This window comes from Anopheles cruzii, chromosome 2 (genome assembly GCF_943734635.1).
Source record: "Anopheles cruzii chromosome 2, idAnoCruzAS_RS32_06, whole genome shotgun sequence".
NCBI lineage: Eukaryota > Metazoa > Arthropoda > Insecta > Diptera > Culicidae > Anopheles > Anopheles cruzii.
In genome coordinates this window covers 24442950-24461114 of record NC_069144.1, presented here as the reverse complement: position 1 = coordinate 24461114, position 18165 = coordinate 24442950, and the positions used below count along the sequence as shown (strand labels likewise).

At 47.5% G+C, this 18165-nt stretch overlaps 3 protein-coding genes across 3 annotated transcripts in view; 2 read left to right on the top strand and 1 right to left on the bottom strand.

Annotated features, from left to right (window-relative positions):
• Positions 1 to 696: 696 nt before the first annotated feature.
• Positions 697 to 1571, top strand: LOC128268855 (uncharacterized). Its single transcript, XM_053006130.1, has 2 exons — positions 697 to 784; positions 855 to 1571. Exons 1-2 carry the CDS (start codon positions 728 to 730, stop codon positions 1164 to 1166), a joined length of 369 nt encoding a protein of 122 aa, XP_052862090.1. The 5' UTR covers positions 697 to 727; the 3' UTR covers positions 1167 to 1571.
• LOC128268853 (diacylglycerol lipase-beta-like) overlaps positions 1331 to 18165 on the bottom strand; it is a 30050-nt gene continuing 13215 nt past the window's right edge. Inside the window, exons 3-11 of the mRNA XM_053006128.1 lie at positions 7813 to 7910; positions 7517 to 7729; positions 7317 to 7429; positions 5784 to 6336; positions 5461 to 5584; positions 3120 to 3623; positions 2886 to 3044; positions 2642 to 2754; positions 1331 to 2563 (exon numbers count right to left, since the gene is read on the bottom strand). Of these exons, the coding sequence (XP_052862088.1) occupies positions 2377 to 2563; positions 2642 to 2754; positions 2886 to 3044; positions 3120 to 3623; positions 5461 to 5584; positions 5784 to 6336; positions 7317 to 7429; positions 7517 to 7729; positions 7813 to 7907 (2061 nt within the window). The 5' untranslated portion in view covers positions 7908 to 7910 and the 3' untranslated portion in view covers positions 1331 to 2376. The remainder of the gene's footprint in view (positions 2564 to 2641; positions 2755 to 2885; positions 3045 to 3119; positions 3624 to 5460; positions 5585 to 5783; positions 6337 to 7316; positions 7430 to 7516; positions 7730 to 7812; positions 7911 to 18165) is intronic.
• LOC128268854 (uncharacterized) lies at positions 3765 to 4596 on the top strand. The gene is made up of 2 exons (XM_053006129.1): positions 3765 to 3853; positions 3916 to 4596. The coding sequence occupies exons 1-2, from the start codon at positions 3778 to 3780 to the stop codon at positions 4476 to 4478; spliced, it is 639 nt and encodes a 212-aa protein (XP_052862089.1). The 5' UTR covers positions 3765 to 3777; the 3' UTR covers positions 4479 to 4596.

Genomic DNA, 18165 nt, shown 5'->3' with positions numbered 1-18165 from the left:
TTTGTAAGAAACTACCACTTAAGTAACTATATAAATAACTTAGGATCGGAATCACATTGTAAAATAACCGATATGGAGTGCAAAATGCATACGATAAATGTAATAAATCCGCTATGTATGAACAACCGCTCTATCGGATTGTAAAACGTCTTAAGACTTAGAATACGTCGACAAAAGTGGCCAGGCCTTAAGGATTCCCGCTTGAACTGACGTTGAAGTTTTCGCATACCACGTTTCGATATACAAAGTTTATTTTTACCTGATTTTCTCATTCCGATTTTAAAACGTTCCCTCTTAGGTATTCTTAAGCATTAAATTATGAACATTACACAATTATCGAATCGTGTTTGCCAAACCAATGGTCATTTGGAATCGTGTGAAACCCCAGCGCGCATCGTAACACAATAATAATGGTGAGTGCGCGGGTTCCCCTTATCGCGATGCAAATATCGGTGCATCATTTCCGCCGGTGAACCGGTTCATTATGGAGTGGGCCACGAGATTGTTCGAGCTTTCCCCCACTTTTTTCAACTTACCGTGGACTCGTGTTGAGCAGGAAATGAAGCATTTGTCACTGCAATCTTTTTACACCCCAAAAGATTGATACCGATCTTCAGCGGATCTGCTCCCGCTGTTGAGTTGCAGTATAAAATGACGGCAAAGCGATTTCGAGTAGCATACAGTGTTGAAGTGCAACTACAAGCGTTTACCAGCTCAGAACTGCAAGATGACCGCACTCGTGAACAACCTCATTCTCGCCTTGGCCGGCAGTTTACTGCTGGTGGTAAGTAACGAAAAACTCGCACAGCAAATCATTCTTTTTATTCCATGCAATTGGATTTACTTCTAAACAGAGCTATGCCGCAGCAGATCAGAAGAAACCTGACGAAAAGGTGATGCCGATCGACGGAGCGGAGTCATTGGGCATTAAGCCACTCGATCAGATGTTCGGTGAGTTGGAAGGATTCCGCATGCGACGGGCTGCACCAGCTTTCGATGGAGTACGTGAACGCCGTGCCGCTCAGCAGGGACAGGATGGCAATGGACGAGGTGGTGGCCAAGGTGACGGTCAAGGTGGACAGGGTGGACAGGGAGGCCAACGTGGACCTCCGAACGGCCAGGGACAAGGCAATGGACAGGGAGGCCAAAACAGTGGTGGAAATTAGATGCACAGTCGCAGCATAACCAGCCGCAGTGCCAATCTCAGGGCACCGTGCAATGAAATATAAATCGACCAAATAAGTGTGAAGCATCATTTCGGAGATCTTGTTTTCGTTCAATGGCATCTACAAAAGACCTAATTGGTTTTAAATAGAAAAAAATCTACAACGGTCTTACCATTTTTATTCCATCAACCGCGAACTCGCCTCACACTTTTGGACGCGTGTGGTTCAGTTTTGTTTCCTCTTAAAACTATCGAAATTGTTTCGAAAATCGATAAATCTACACACAGCTCGGTACAATTTAAAATTTAGCTTTTATCCTTCGTTCTACTGTTTCTTTCTTTTGGAATGTGAAATTGGGTCGAAAAACAGAAAGTATAAACTTTATAAGTTAATAAATACCATTTTCCTTTCGCACACACGACCTCTCTCGTGGTTTGTAAACGCAATTTGGTTTCACCGCCTGCTGCTTGTCTTCGTATCATCACAACCCATCGAAAATACCAGAACACCTATGACGCAATGGATACTACGTTACTTTTGAGTGTTTCGACGAGCGATTCGGTGGCCGCAAACAAATAATCTATGCTAGCGGCATCGTGCTCCGATGCCGGGCGTCTCTGCATCCGATCGTCACCATTTTTTCTTGTTAAAATCACAAATCAATACCACAGTAGCGGGGAATAAAGAATCAAAGTAATAGAAATATAATACATAAACCTTGGAATGCTTAGTGGTCAGCCGGGGAGTCGAGGCTACCGTAGCGAGACTTCGGGGCTACTCCGGAATGATTCAATAGCTGGTGCTGTCTGCTGTTTGCTCCTTATAGCTAGTTTCGTTCAGGACGGGACATGGGAACTCACACAATAATATCATCTTAGGAACATCCTGAACGCCGACATCAATTTGGTGTTGGTCAGCGAATGAAAAAAGCGCGAACCCATGCCGAACCGATCACACTTGTGTCATGGTGCATCGGCGAAGGAATAGAAAAACATAGTGGAAGCATCCTCGCCCGCTGCCTTCTCAAGGCCCGCCGACGATGATGTCCTAGGCAAGATACATCTCAGCTACGTATAAGGCACTTTATATCATGGTTAGTATGGTTGGCCGGTGGTTTGCTTCGAGGTTTGTAGTTTTTGTGTAGGTCAGGGTCAGGTTAAGCTTAAATCTCGACTTACGGGTGCTATCATACACGTGCCGGAATTGCACTTTAAATTTCCTGCAACGAAAGAACCGAACCATTGTGCGTTTTCTGGTCCTCCAGGATGGTGGTGAGCGTTTTGAAGACGTTATCCGGCAGATGGTCGAGCAGCATACGCGGCATTACTTTCAGCTCGGTAAAGTCTTCGGCCGTTGCCCAGCGCATCTCGTACGTTGGACCACCGCTGTTTGATTTTCTAAAACACGAAGCAACAATTTGTACGGTTAAGGAACACGTTAAAGATTTGTAGGAAAAAATGTCAACACGGGCTCACTTTTCTAGTTCCGTTTTCTTTCGCCGCACAATGTGCAGTATTCGACCGCCGGTGTAGAGCCGCGTTTTGGCGAAGCGGCGCAGGGAGATTTCACTCGACAGCAGGCCACCCTCCTGTGTGAACGAGGGAAGGAAATTGAGTTTAAGGCTTGTTCGTTGATCATCCGTTTCGCTGCACCGATTATTCGGTTTCTTTGGTCGGCTCCACCCGGTCTTATGATAATAAATGTTGGAACGTCACTTACCGCCGTGGCAACAGTTTGTATGGGGCGCTCTTCCGAAGGGAGCAGCGGACTTTGGGCGGCCTTCTTCGTGATTTCCGTCACATCGTGCCAGGTCGTCTCCAGGTCCCTCGACGGTACACCGAACAGTGCGTACCCGAACCCGTTCAGCATGATGCGCCACTGGAAAAGTGAGAGATTAGTTTTCAGGACCCCGTTTTTTGCGAGTTTCCGGGCCTGAGGCGTGACGCTGCTCACCTTTGGTAGCTTGCAAGCCCTAATCGTTTCGATCACGCTGGTGCGCAGATTTTCGATCGAATCCACACCGAGCCGCATCACGAAATCGTCCCCGACACCGATGGTGAAGGCGAAACTTTCCGTGAACTGGGCCGCCTCACGACTCAGCAGTCCGGCCGGTGTCGCAAACGCGTACACCCGCAGATCAGGATAACGGCTACGTAGTTTGGCCGCCAGCAGGATCGAAACGCCTGCCCCGAGACTGTGGCCGGTCAGTACGAGCGTGTACTCGGGGTAAGTCGCCAGGATACGCTCGAGGATGTTGCCTTCGCGCAGTCGTTTCAGCATACAGTCGACACCGGCTACCATTCCCCGGTGCGCGGACGAATCGGGCGGCATCCCCGGAGCCTCGAACCGCTCGGCGTTTGCCACGAGATCGGTGAATACGTCGCGCATCGAGAGACTACCGCGGATCGCGATGACGATGCTTTTCGTGCTGTGATCCGCCATGATGCAGAATGGTAACTGGAAGTAAGAGGAAGCAAACCACAATTAGCAACAAAACAAAAATGAGCTTACAGAATTTTCAATCAACATTCCTCCGTCGGCTAGCGCCCCTGTATATAAGGAACTGCTCTGGTCTGGTGCTCTAGGTGGTCACCGTAACACCGGTCACGAGATGGTTCCCAATCTGGTTGCTCTCTTTTACTGCGGAACGATCATCGGCTGCATTCTGCCTCACATCAAAGCGGACAGTAAGTGCCCCTTGCGTTTAACCGAATAGCTCCAACAATGTTGAAAATTGAATTTTCCAAAGGTATTGTAATGGTCGCGAAACGGTACAGCAACAGTTCCTACTCGTGCTACGCGCGCCATACACGCGACGGCCTGGAGTATCACCTAACCTACAGCGTTTGCGTAATGGCACCAGTGAACGGAGTGCAGGAGGGCGCAACCCCCAGCCAGTGTGTCCATTACGAGTGTTCCATCACCAGCACCCACTTGATGGCTGACGATGGTCAGCTGAGATGCAATCGCTCCGACGCAAACGCAGCCCCACCAACCGTTCGCTTTGATCCTCTGGACGCGCTCCGGGAACAGCCATCTTTCGAGTCACGGTTCTTTCGAGAGCCATCGTTTACGCTTCCGGTGAGCCATCGGCGTGCGAAACGGGACTTCAATTGGGTTACGTTTTTGGAAAAGTTCTCGTTCATGGGTCGCCACCAGAGCACGGTCAGTAAAAACAACGAGGCGTACTTTCACTACAATTTCATGAACAAACCGTCGGGAGGCGGACGGCCGACCGGGGAGAGTCCCGTAGTTACTACACCTGCCCCATCCCCCATACCAACAACCGGAGCGCCAGGCTCTGTTCTTTAATTACTTCAAATTTTCGCTTCTGAGTAGTGGTTTGTGAAACTATAAAGTATTCCTTGCAAAGTTCTTGATGTTCATCTTAACACATTAACCAAATTTTTAATAACGCCAAGATTGCAATATTAAAAGTGAAATATGTGTTAAATTTGAGCTAGCAAATGTAACAAATAGCATCGCATTGTTATGGGGTGAATCATGCACCCACAATTTCTGAATAGGAGGTCTGAAACCTTTAGTTCGATTGCGAATGCTCCGCTGGTGGGCGCACTAATTGCCCTAATCAAATAAAACATAAACTCCGCTAGCCTCAAACTGTCAAACTATACTCCAGCGGAGTGCTGTGGAACTCGAAACGGATTGCCAGCCAGCCAGGTGTACGGAGCGAAGGGTTTACGAAGCTCACCCTGAACCCCAAAGCCGATAAGCTCCAAAGCGCAACCCGCAACGGTGACATTCTTTGCAACCCTGCTCAGAAACACGCCGGAACAGGTTTCGTGTTATCACGACAGTCGCACACGCGCTCGTGGCAGCACCCTTCCCTAGCTTCCGGCGAGCTATAAAAAGCATCGGCCAACCGACACGAACTTATTGCCAGTTTCGTTACGGACAAGGTAAGAATCGTCCTCAGAATGAAGGTTTCGCTTGCAGTGTTAGTTGTGTTCGGTGCGGTCCTGGTCGCGGCCGGTTCTCCAGTGCAGTGTGACGAACAGGAAGCAAACTTGGAGAAAGTGTACGGCAACCAACTCGTGGTGGTTCGCCCGGAGGAAGAAAGCATTGAAGGTAGACCTTTGCCAGTGGCCACTTAAAAGTAGTGACTCGTTCGATCGGATTCTTCACAGATGCCGATGAGCAACCCTTGAGTGATGATCAACCGACCAGGGAGCAGCTGGACAAGATGAAGACACGTAATTCAAAGTTCCTCGGTGTTGAGCGCAGTTCGGAGGAGCAATAGTTGCAGAGCTAGTGAAGCGTGCGTCTAACTAACCTCAAATACATGATTTTTGAACGAAGCGTGCAGTACGTCCTCACTTCGGAGCCGGGACGTGTAGCGGACGCCGGCCAGATGACACAGGCAGCAGTTATCGTCGATTATTATCTGTGGTTTTCGTCTGAAAATGTATAAACAATCGCTCGATTAGTTACACAAAGTTGGATTACTTTATTCGTAGCACGGAAGCCGGTCAATAGGTGACGCTGATACCATTAATTTTTAGACAGCTTTGACCAGAGCACATCACCTTCTGTTGGCCACTCGCAATAAGTTGACCTCATTGGAGAATTACACAGGGTTTCCAAAGCCTTTCTTACCGGAAGCAAGCACAGCACGTCATTTTCGGTATCAACCGATACGGTCCCGTGCAACAGTTCAGGTAGCACACCATCGGCCAACCGTACGCGGCCAGGGCGAAGCGCAGAAAGTGGCGCGCGTTCTTGATCGTCATCCAGGCGGGCGACGTAGCGAAGACGCGCGTAATGTCGGTCGAGTAACGCGGCCCGTCGTCGTTCAGCATCCGGATGCGACGCATCTCGCGCGTCTCCCGCTTCTGGCGCACCCGCAGCAACACGCAGCCCGCTACGATGTCGGATGGGACGAGATCGGTACCTCGGAACAGAGCACTCAGCAGACTGGCCACTTGCGTAAACGCCTCGTGACCGAACTCGTCCCGTCGCAGGCAGCAGAACGCCCACCGAAACCGACGGAACCACAGTTTCGAAACCTTCCTGTGGATGGCGGACTCGGTGGGACCGTTGTCGTTTGTGTCACGCCCGTTCTTGTACTTGGCCGAACCGAGCGGATCGAAGACGATCGCGAGACCGAAGATGATCAACGCAAACACTACCCAGTTGAAAAGTACGATAGCTGTAAGCAAAGAGAAAGACGTTAACATGGTTTTTTTAGCAACCCACATACCCGGCACCCCCAAAAACAGGACCCCTGCGGTTTTTTTGGATCGTAGTGAGCTAATTTCTTACAGGTGAATGGTGCTAAATTGCCCTCAGTGACGTAAGATGGACATTTAAATGAAGCAGACATTGAATGAAAGAAATTTTATAGCTCTACGTGGGCGCTGCGGTACGTAAAGTACACAGCTTGGAGACGCATTTAACAGTTTAATGGCAAATGTTTAAAATAATTCCCGCAAACGTTGAGTTATGGCCACAATTAAAACTTTCATGTGCTCTTTCCCCCAGACGCACGTCAGCAATGATTCAACGGAGTTTGGAAGAAGGAAAACGGGTTGCTTTTTGTTATAGAAACGGGGAACCCCGTGGGGCTATTTAATCATTTCCACCCGGGACGCGACCGAGCGCAAGGTAAAATTGAGTTATTACGGGGCCCTTTTTTACTAAGAATATGACGTGAAGTGACACATCGAGCTTTTCTGAACCCTCGTAATTAAACCATTTGCTCTGCTAACTGCACGGCAACCGCTTTGCATTTACGTCACGTTGGTTTTTAATTCGTGTATACTTTTTGAGTGACATTTGGGCTTTTTCTGTAATGCCAAAACCTTTAAAATTTGATCGTTTTGCCCGAAAAAGACACAGACTAGATCTTAGAACACTACGCGTTGACCATGACCAGAATTTGCTTCTATTTGGTCTAGGTTTTTCCAACGAGATAAAAACGCCAAAACAACCTATACGGAAAGAGTGTCGGTACATTGTTCGGTGCATGTCGAGCCATATACCATTTAGGTGTATCATTAGCTCAATTTTAAATAGATTAATTTCGATCTTTTGATAGATGTATGGACTTCACTTTTACCTAACCTATAACCCACTTTTTAATTGCTCAGTACCTTTTATGTCAATTATAGCGTTGAAATAAAAACGTACCTTCAATCACAGTTCTCGATACTTTATCACTACTCCTACAGTCGAATGTGCCGCAGAACGCCCACATGGTGCCGAGCACGTTCAGTCCCGTTTCCGGGAGAATTAAAAGTATTCTGTGGGGAAAAAATGGAATGGAGAGTGAAAACAATTAATCAAAAAATAAAAATCTATTCTCCATCGGAGGGCTCCATAACACTTACTTTATCACCAGCAGCGGTACGACCAGGCGGCGCTTGTGCACCTCGGTGATGCTGCCCTGGGCGCTGCGGTTGACTAAGAGCACGAGTAGAACTATATTTACACTAATTAACACTATGGTCCCTACGAGATAGATCCGTACCGGGAGCGCGTCCTCACCGCACTCCTCGGTCACGCTCCAGTAGGTGGACGTTACGCATGATATTAGCCCGAGCCTGCCGAGGTTGAAGAGAGCAAGAAAATATTACAGAAATCTCCCCCGAGACTGCCAAACGCCCGACTCCCGGTGCACTCTTACCATACGATGCGGAAGCAGATTTCGAACACGCACGGAAACACGAGGTCGTCCGAGGCGGCTAACCATTTCCGGCCAAACAGACGCAAAGCTGGCATGACCTACGCAGGGAGAGATGGAAAAGTTGTTGGATTAGAAACACGGAAGGACTGACCAACGCTGGGTCGCTCTAATCAATGCAGGGCAGCGAAACGGTCGCCGACGGGACGGGAGAAAAACTGAGATGATAAGCCACGATCTTATCGAGATAATTGCCGGGGAACGGCGACCCTGAAACGCGCTGAGCGCGCAGTGCAAGGTGAAAGGTGAATTATCGGGCATGCAAAATCGGTAATGCCGGAAGTCCATGGCGCGGGTGCCGCTCTAAGCCCCGGCAACCCCGGCTGCAATGCGGCTACCAATTACAGAGCTCACGAAACCACTGGCCACCGAGACAGTGAGACTCATAAATATGCATATGCTGGGGGTGGCCCAGCGTAGCCCTCGCAGTGTTTGTTCTAGAAAATCGACAGATAATGAAAACGCGGCCGTTCCCAGCGCGCTCCGGTCCGAGTTCGAGATCATCGTTTCGCATCATCGTGTCAGAGGATCACTTTCGACCGCGGCCTCGGTAGCGACGAACTCTTTTCGACGAACTTCAACCGGCGGGGTCACTCAGCGTAGGGCGATGGGCATTTTAATTAAAAGCACCCTCAGCCAGGCTGGGGTTGCATAATTGGAATTTATGGCCGACGTACGCGCGCATATTCGCGCCACTCGCGCCCCTGAGTGGGGTTTCCCATCGATTTCCCTGCCTTCGCTACAGTGTGATGAGCGATCGTTCCGCTCAGATAGAGTTTAATTAATCTGTGAATCGTGTGTAAACAGTAATCCTGAGATCGCGCCCGATTCCATATTCGAAGGAAGGTGGCAAAATGAATGGAACCGAGTCGTCGCCGTCGAACAAAGTGTTTCGCTGTCAAAGTCTTGCGAATTAACAATGTCGTCCAGAGGCATTTATTTACCCCGTGGAAGCGGCAAAGCAACGTGCAGAATTTAGCACTTGCAGTGGCAGTGTTGAACAATCAATTATTTTATTGACTCACTGTGCCTTGGCGCTGTTTTATAGTACGGTTTGTATCGATTTCTACAAGAGCGACAACGATGGAGTAGCGGAATCCGTTGCGCCACTGACCACAGTTCGTATCCTAAGCAGGAAAGAAAAACAACTTTAATTGTCATCAATACGGCGTAGACTGTGGATCAAAACTTGAAAGAAATAATGAAGACGAAAACACACGCGGTAATAAGTTTCTCAAGGAGAGTGTAGTGTACGGTTTAAGGCCATCGCAGAGAGGGACATCATCAACACGGATCTTTTGTGGGCACTTGGTCGTTCGTCCTTGAAGTACGTAAGACGTTGCGCTGGCCGGCATTGGTTTGATCATAATTTACAGCCCTGCATCCGTGACATCGCCGGCACAGCGCTGTGTGTTTGTGTGTGTGCGTCCGTCTTCAAGCCCAAGTGTCACGGTCAAAAGCGCGCTGCCGATGGTCACTCACTTGACCGCCCAACGTGTCACGCCCCTTCGGATGATCGAAACAGCGTGTCCAAGTGCAGCTTGCGAACGAAAGGGCGTTGGTCAAAGGTCGGCCGAGAGAACAAAAAGTGCAAAAAGGGATTACACGACAGAGAGAAAGAAAAAAGAACCGCGAGAGAGAGCAAGGAGGAGATGAAAAGTGGAATCATAAACGAGAATGCAAAATCGAACCCGGCGCGGTCGGTCGGTTAGTCGGATAGCCCTGATCGCAAGCACCGGTTGCTTGGCCACCGCCGCTATGGTTCACCTTAACCTTTGCCCCTCTGTGCCCCTGCCAACCTGGCTCCTCTCGGCGGACTCCACGAAACGTCATCGACAGTTATGAGCGTTTGGAGGTGGTGGATCGCTAGAGTACAATTATACTTCCCCTAGTCTTCCCGAAACCACCCCAGAGCACCGCGCCACCCACAGCCACCCCTCCGTCACGCTGGTTGGGCCAGGGCAGGCCACGTGTTTGCAAGGAGTTCATCGAGAAGGAGCCAACGCTGATGACTTGACTTCTTGAACCGGGTCCGGTTGCCGGGCGTTGCCAAGGACAAGGTGTAGATTACAATGAACAACATCTCCCGCCACTGCCCCCCCCCCCCCATCGCCCCACACGGTCCCTTCGACGCTCGCTCCAATCACGGGCGGGCGTTATTAATTTAGTGCGCGGAAGATTACTCTGGTCATCTCACTGCCAGAGCATCTCGCCACCTTGGCACGTGTTTTGCTGGGCGCCGCCCGCCAACTTTTCAAGGCGCCAGGCTTTTCAAAGCGAAAAATAAATCATCCCAGACCTTCCGCGGGAAGGTGCACGTGGGAAGCCAACTTGGTGCTCCTTGGAAGGGAGCAGCTAATTTCGTCATTTCGGGAAATCAACAACCGGACGAGTCCGGCAAACGGACCTTTCCTCTTCGGTTGTTGCCATTGTGTTACAAACAGCGAATTTATCGTTTCCATACGATTTACATATTACAGTAAAGTAGCTTATATTGCCCAGTTTTTTAACAAAGTTTACCAAATACTGTTATTGTGAAAAAAGATTTGCTCATAGGAAAATAATTTTGAATGATTTCGATTGTGGGCGTTTTAAAAAGTTCTTGTGGCCGTGTGATACTCATTGTTTCTGGTGTTTAAGCAGACTTGTTTGAGTTTGAGTTCTATTTAAATCAATTTATATCCTTTTTTCATTTTTCTTTTTGTTTTATTAACTTATTTCGTAATTATCTGTATTTTTAACCTTTATGTAACCTTGAAGGTAGCATTGATTTGTAGCTTTCTACATCGAGTTTCGCAGCTTTGAACAATTCGTTTATTATAGATGTTTCTTTACATGTTTATCTTTGTATGTATTTAACTGTTAATTTTCTTGTTGTTCAACCTCGATTTATTATCTTTACCTTCTAACAATACCTTTACTGTGTTATGCTGTGCTGGCAGGCCACCTATCTTTTCTCAGAACTCCACATAGATAAATGAGGACGTGTTACACCCCATCTCATCTCATCTCGTCTGTCCGCATTCGTCGACATCGGACGACAGAATGTATGGGGGTTACTAATGACAGACTGACAAATGGCTACGCCGCTTCGTTCCTCCACCTCCTGTAAGCCTCCATTTTTTTTTCTTTCGTCCCTCGCAATGTGCCATTATTATTTTCTTCACCATTGCGCCACAAAATGTCCTTCAATGTCAACCCCGGGGGCGAGGTAGCAAGCAAATAAAAAAGGGCTAACCCTGAGTTGAGCATGATATTGATTCATTTTAGGCTATAAAAAGGTCCCACCAAGATAAAGGCGCAAATTGAGATGCAAGAAAAAACAGTAGTTAAGTGCACCGGTTATCTAAAAGCATCTAACCTCTAGCGGGCACGGGGCCCGGTGCACGTAGGATAATCACACCGTCGACTGTCGGAGCTTCGCTATGTGAGCCTCGGCCCGAGGCTGGGCTACTAATAGTCCGACGAGGTAGCACCCCGAGGCTCGGCGCACTTGCTACTACGCTGGGCCGTGACGGGCGTGTGGTGGAATAATTTGGTAAGGAAATCCCACCAGCCGCAGCTCGTCGCGATGGCGTATAGAAAAAGCGATGGCCGATTCAACCTTTTTGCCGTTTTGCGTTGCGCAACTCGACAACACAACACGCTCCATGATTCAATTAGAGCGCCCAGAGTTCGTGTAGGTTGCCGGCGGAGTTACATCTTGTTTGAGTCATGCAAGGCTAACCCTGAATGTAAGAAAATAAAACGCACGAAGAAAGCGTCGCGGCCAGCGTCGACCATCGGGGTGGAGGAAGGGAAAGATGCTCAATTGTCTCCCTGTTTTTCTCCTTTCCCCTCGCAGGATTCAGTGGTTGGCCTTTTGGGCTTTGTAAATTCGCACTGCCTGACGCATGAACAGGGGATGCGACCGAAAATTAATGGGCGTAATACAATTTTCACTTTCGACCTGCGATTGACAGCTCACTGCTGACCATGGACTGGTTTCGGACGCATTGAATGCTACCCGTTTAAGGCAGCGCGCGCGCGCTTCGTTGGTATGTTAAACTTGTTAATGTGAAACACAATTTTTATCCCTCTTTTAGGTCTACAACGCCTAAGCACCAGTTGGTTGAATAATTAAAACGAGCAAAAATTATGGTGAAGCAACCCAGCTTCAGTAAGTGATCCTCGAAACCTCGTTTGGTTTTAATTCGAGTGGCAATGATAGGCATAATATCGAAAAAAGCGTTTTCTGGGCATAATTATAATTAACATTTTTTGTCCCCCCTACATAAAATAGCCAGACCGACCGCGCCGAATCCAAACACGATGGTGACATAACTACTAATTTTTTATCTACCATCATGCCGTGTTTATCGTTCGGCAAAAGGAAGTGCGCCATCAACAGGCGCACTGGCTAAGTGGGATGCTAAAATTCGGAAAGAGAAAAAACAATGCACTTGAAGACTGTTGAAGTTGGCCATCGGTGAAGAAGGTCAAAAAAGGATGTCTCATACGGCATCCGTTTAGTATTCAACCTTACGGTCACATGACGGTAAAAACTGTTAAATTTTTCATTTTGTTCTTGCAGAAAGTACACCAAAAACCGAATTAAGAGCAACGGAAAGCCTATCGGTAAGGTCGAAATATTTAAAGGTACCTAAATCGCGCAGTTGGGTTGGATATTTGGAAAAAAGCAATACAAACATATTTTAAAAAGTAACCTATTTTTATAAAAAAGATCATTAAATAATTGATTTCAAAAATAAACCTTACCACTTACTGCGTCGCGCGCTTTATCATTAAAATGTGAAGTTAATGGACGAAGTGAATTTATTTACCTTTTACCTGACCTTCGACGTCTAAAGGCCCCAAAGGTGCGCGGTCTCTAAAACGTCATGAACACTCTCCAGATCCGAATCGGTTTTCCATTTTGCTGCACTCGAAACGCCACTCGAACCTTATCAGCCAACTCACTTCAGACTGCTAGTGACAACTTCGGCCGAACCCAGAACCCCAATCAGGTATTCGGAGAAACCTTGCCGTCGTGCTGAACTTGATTTAAAGTTTTGCTTCTTGCAAGGGCCACCTTGTGACCTTTTCTATTTTTATCGGCTTCCTTAGTGCTAATCAAACAAAAAATAAAATTGTGCCAAAACTTCCAACCGCTTGAGGTACCCTTTTACTTCACGATAAAGTGTGCTCTCGTTGACTCGTTTTTCGACTCGAGCCATCGTAAATGGGAAAATCCCATTTCCGCGGACGCGTGTTTTGCGTACGATTGGATTATTCGAATCCCACGCGCCACGTTGACAAGAGCCGAAGTTTATCGGAAGACGCCGATCTCCGCCGAGCACGTCGTCGGTCGTCGTGTGGGTTGGTTGGATAAGTCGGTCGCTTTTTCACCCACCAACCGGACATTGAATGGAAATTTATTGTGCGCAGAGTGGAAAAATTTAAATCACTGTCCCGGCTCCGCAACCGGAAACTGGATACCCCGCCCGGGCTAGAGAGGTATTTCCCACGAGGTCGACACGAGACAGGCTTGGAGAATGTGGGAGAAATCGGCGAATGAAATCACGGCCAATGGTTAATCACACTCGCTGATCAACTGCTTCTTGGTACTAAACCCGGGCACCATGATGGCGCAAATAAACCGTCACCACGTGCGACACCCACAGCTCTGAGTGAGTCCTCTCGGGAAGCCCGCGGTACGGACGAAACCGGAACTGGAGCGAGGACAGGAATCATGGGCAAGTGGAGTTGAGCTGACTTATAATTGAAATTGTGGTGCAATATATAATACGCTCGTAATCGCTCTGATCAACGATCAGAAGCATCAGAGGCATGATTTGTGGTTAAGTGGTTAACGCTCACGATACAGTTTGCGAATGACGAAGAAATTTAAAACTTACTGCAGCACATACTTGAACGAGCTAAGATCCCTTGTAATGAAACACATTTTACTTTTCGTAGAAATCAAACGACCAGCCTTGACATCAAAGATATATTCTACACACCAACAACTCTTTGACGTGCGGAAAAGAGATTTTGAAAAATATTTCGTACCACCCAACCAAGTGTATACTCGGGTTTTAAACAACATTTGGCACAGTTTCGCTAAGGACTTACTCAATTTTTATTACAAACTTGTTGCTCAACGATTATAAAAAATCGCAAACTTACTTGAGCTTTCGAACATACGTCCTACGTAATTTAAAAACTAACTTGACAGAAATAAAATCCAGAAGTGGCCATGGCAAAACCAAATCCCAAAGCACAAAACTTAGCGCTCAATAAATAAAGTTGTAGTGGAAACGAACATATCACACGACAAATCACCATAAACAGCATACACCAAATTGCGCCAGTAAGTTCCCGTCTAGAAAATACACGACACGGCAAACATCAGCACGACCAGCACGGAGTGGAGAGAAAGAGAGAAGCAACACGGAAAAGTCCACGGTAACATGGCAAGTGTTTGTTTTCGTCCGATCTGACATCTCCGAACTTATGCGACAAACTAGCGGGGGTGCGAGGGGGGGTATGGGTACTGGTCTATAAGCGGCTTTTGCATACGTGTCACTTCAGCTACATGGCAACATGCGGATTACAACCGAAAAGCCCTGCACACACACGGGTTCCGTTTGACGTCATTCGGCCACCGGGCCAAGGCGGTGAACGACGGGAACGGTGTGCGGCCCCTTGGCCCTTGGCCAACACAGCATCACGTTCCGACATTCTCCGAAAAGCGCGCGACCGGGAAGTCATCATGCATTACTTCCACCGGGATTCACATCCGCGCAAATCTGCAACCCGCGCAACCAAACCCCGGAGAACGATGGTGTCATCGATGCCGGGCGCGTCGAGAGGCGAGCATAGGAGGACCAGATGAGGCGCTGCACCACGGGGAACCAGGGGTGGACAAAACACAAAACTGGATGGTGAAGTTGGTGCAACCCAGAGTCAGTGTGGTGGCCTTGCCTCAGATCTTAGTTGTTCGTTTGTAAAACGTTGAGGCTTTCAGTCAACGATATTTAGATTAATGCGACAAAGTGTAGAAGTCTTCTGTACGATTGTGACCAACAGGTATAGGAAAATAAAGGTTTGGCAGCAACAGCGCTCTTCGCCAAATCGCCAAGCCACGGAGCCAATTAATTACTTTTTCACGGGTAGAGTTAGGAGAGTTGGCACATAGGAAACAACTCATCAGTTTTGAAATTGAACATTTTGGGAAAATTTAACCCTTTGTGAGTTAACAAGGTGCGCCCTTCATTTAAAACATTATTTCCGTGTTGCTTTCGTATGGCGATCTTCGATGCCAGCTCGGACAACGAACCCAGCAGCCAACGCCAAGCTGAAAAACAAATCTTCAAAAAGATCCGTTCTTTTTGGCGCAAAACTCGAAAAACAACCGTTTTCCGAGATAATATGTATGCTCGGTAATTCAATTGTTGCCTGTCAACTGTTGCAAAAAGCTTCCGACCGAACGAAAATTTACTTTTCCTTTATTCCCAGCTCTTCTACGCTTCGTGCTGTACTACACCTGAAACCTCTTTTGGTTCCACATCACATCACGGATTCTGAAAGTTCGTGTTTAACAATCAGCGACATTCCGCCCGGTAACTATTTACATTTGGTCAGAAGTATTACACAAGTATTGATAAAAAATATACCTCAAACAACACCCTGCGAGCGGAGCCCATAGTGAGCTCTGAGGCCGAAAGCTTTCGCGGGCCATCGTCAGCATCGCGGCGTGGTGTGCCATTCGCACACCAGCACCTCGCGCGTTCCGGTTCGGTTCCGGTGGCTTGCAGACGCCCGTTTGCATGTACCGTCCAACCTAACCCCCGGGTTCAGGTGCAGGTGTGTGTCAGAAAGAGTTGGGCAGCGTGTGTGTGTGTTTAAATGTGTGCAATTTGAAGCTCATATTGCGCCTCCACCACTTGCGGAGCACGGCGGGGTGCGAAGGCTAGAAGGTGGTACTGTACATTTCAAAAGACGTCAAACAAGTTACGCGCGAGCTCATTGGGTCAGGGCGCACCACTAAAAATCGGCTCACATGCGGCCGACATTTTTGCACAGACGACGACGCGGTGGAGCTTAGGAAACCTACTTTTGCCGTTTTGCTCCCGCTTCTTAAGTGACAACGCTCACAATGAGTCAAACCGAATGGCCTGGGCTGTTGAACGGAGCAAATTCTAGGGCAGAACGTTAGCTGCCATCGAGGCGCAGGAGGGTTGCAAATGCACTTACTGCAATTCTCTGCCTCTTCGCTTGGAACTGGCGTTGCTTCCTACGCCACGACGGAGATGCTACAGGCGCTGGCCATCTTATACCCGACCCCCCAGAGCCGGTAGACCTTCAATGGCAGTTCTTCCAGCAAACAGATCCTTACGGTTTGATCGTACACAAAAGCAACTACATCAGCGGGCCGCAAAAAAGGGCACACGACAAGGTCGGCTGGCTGGCTGCGGCCTGCGACCAGAACATAATCCGCGCACCGGGCCCGCGGCGGTTAGACCAACCCCATCGCTGGCCTGGCTCAATTGAGCGATGGTTTCAAGTGGCCGTACAGCATTCCAACGTATGGTGGCAATGGTGGCTAGCGACAGATGCCGGCTCACTGATGGATGTGACCGCGATTAAGACCGTCGCTTGTCCGCTTCTTGCAACGCGCCACACCACAGCTAACGGAGCCGTACCGAAATGGACGCTGGTGGCGTTGTTTTCTCCACGCCCCTCACAGGTGCGTACATCAACATGCTTAACTAGAGTCGTGAGATTTTCGACGCTTTTTGACGAGGAAAGTCAGTTGACGCAGAAGCAGCGAAAGGGTAAATAAAGATTTGATCAAAACATTAAAAATAGAAGAGTATCGCATGGGTCAATAAGTTTAATTATAAGTGATGCCCGAAAATGAATAAATGAAATTTTTTTAAGAGTAGCACCTGATTGGATGGCTTGTTGAATGAAGTAAAATATTGCTACTGATGAATTTCACATAGATGAACACACGATATGGAGGCATTATTATTTAGTCACAATGTTTCACAAAAGCACCCTTTTCAAAGAAAATGGAAAGCATTATTCACAAACGTTCAAGCTAGATGCCTTCGAGCTTTACTGGAAAGCTGCCTGAGTGGTCATCTTCAATGATCGATGACTATATTATCAAGGTATTTGTTACCCTTTTTTTGAAAGTTGACTAAACTAATTAATTTATTGAAACATGCCAACGGTATGTAAATCTCTTGATTTTCCGAGCAAAGTCTAATGTCGTTTGAATATGATTTGTTATTTGTTATTTATTAGAATCATCCTACGGGCCAGCAGGCTTAATAGGAGAATATATAAGATAAGGTACAAATTTCGCTTAAAACTAAACATACTTGGACGTCACAGATTGTAGAATCACAAATCAGACGCGAACGCAACCGAACAAATATGCTGACGAAACACGCTTACAGATTGGTCAAAGTCGTAACAATGGTACACCTGATTGAACCTGGTTGACATGAAGTTTAAAGGGCTAAACTGCCCGAATCTGGTCGCCTGCGTTGGCACAGTCAGAAACGAGTAATTCCTTAGAACTCTCGACGGCGCAGAAATGTTGAGTAATGAGAGAAGCACCGGAGAGTCAATGTTGTGACTGATGATAAGTGAAAGTGAATATGACAAAAGAACAGTGAAATATTACATTTGCCACCAAGGAAGGATAAACAACTGAAAATCAGACAAGCCCCATAGAAGTGGTAATTTCCGAAACTAGTTCAATCAATCTATGAATCAAACTATATAATTAAATTTATCATACAAAACTTATACCAGCAGAGCATAACACCGAAATACTACAATAAGTAATGCTCAGAAAAAAATATGTACATTTGGGTTTTGTTTGAGTTTTGGTTCGGCTAAAACAGATGTTTTAAGTAATGTGCCAGACCCGCTAGTAACCGGCGTTGACATCAGCGGACGTCAGTGCAAATAAATGGCTAGTAAAATTCGTCTTCTCTTCGTTCAGTAATAAAAGAACAAGTCCAAGGATGAGCTTCAATTTGAATGTCAAATCAACATTTTATTGTGGACCCTGAGCCCTAACTCGAAACTGGACTCAACGCCCAGAAAAGGTATTTTAAACCTTTGTTACGTCCACACATTAGATTGTGCACCACCCAAAACGCGTCTTTCAAGATCAGATTCGATCGATCGGGGCGGGGCGGGAAAAAACACCTCGATCATTGTTTCTTCACAAACCAACCGTGGCAAGTCTCCTTCTGTGAACTTCAGCAGAACCCAGTGTGCCGAGCGCAG

Coding starts and splice junctions, on each gene's coding strand:
- LOC128268855 (XM_053006130.1), top strand. CDS start 728: ATGACCGCACTCGTGAACAACCTCATTCTCGCCTTGGCCGGCAGTTTA. Junction 785..854: donor CCGGCAGTTTACTGCTGGTG/GTAAGTAACGAA, acceptor ACTTCTAAACAG/AGCTATGCCGCAGCAGATCA.
- LOC128268854 (XM_053006129.1), top strand. CDS start 3,778: ATGGTTCCCAATCTGGTTGCTCTCTTTTACTGCGGAACGATCATCGGC. Junction 3,854..3,915: donor GCCTCACATCAAAGCGGACA/GTAAGTGCCCCT, acceptor AATTTTCCAAAG/GTATTGTAATGGTCGCGAAA.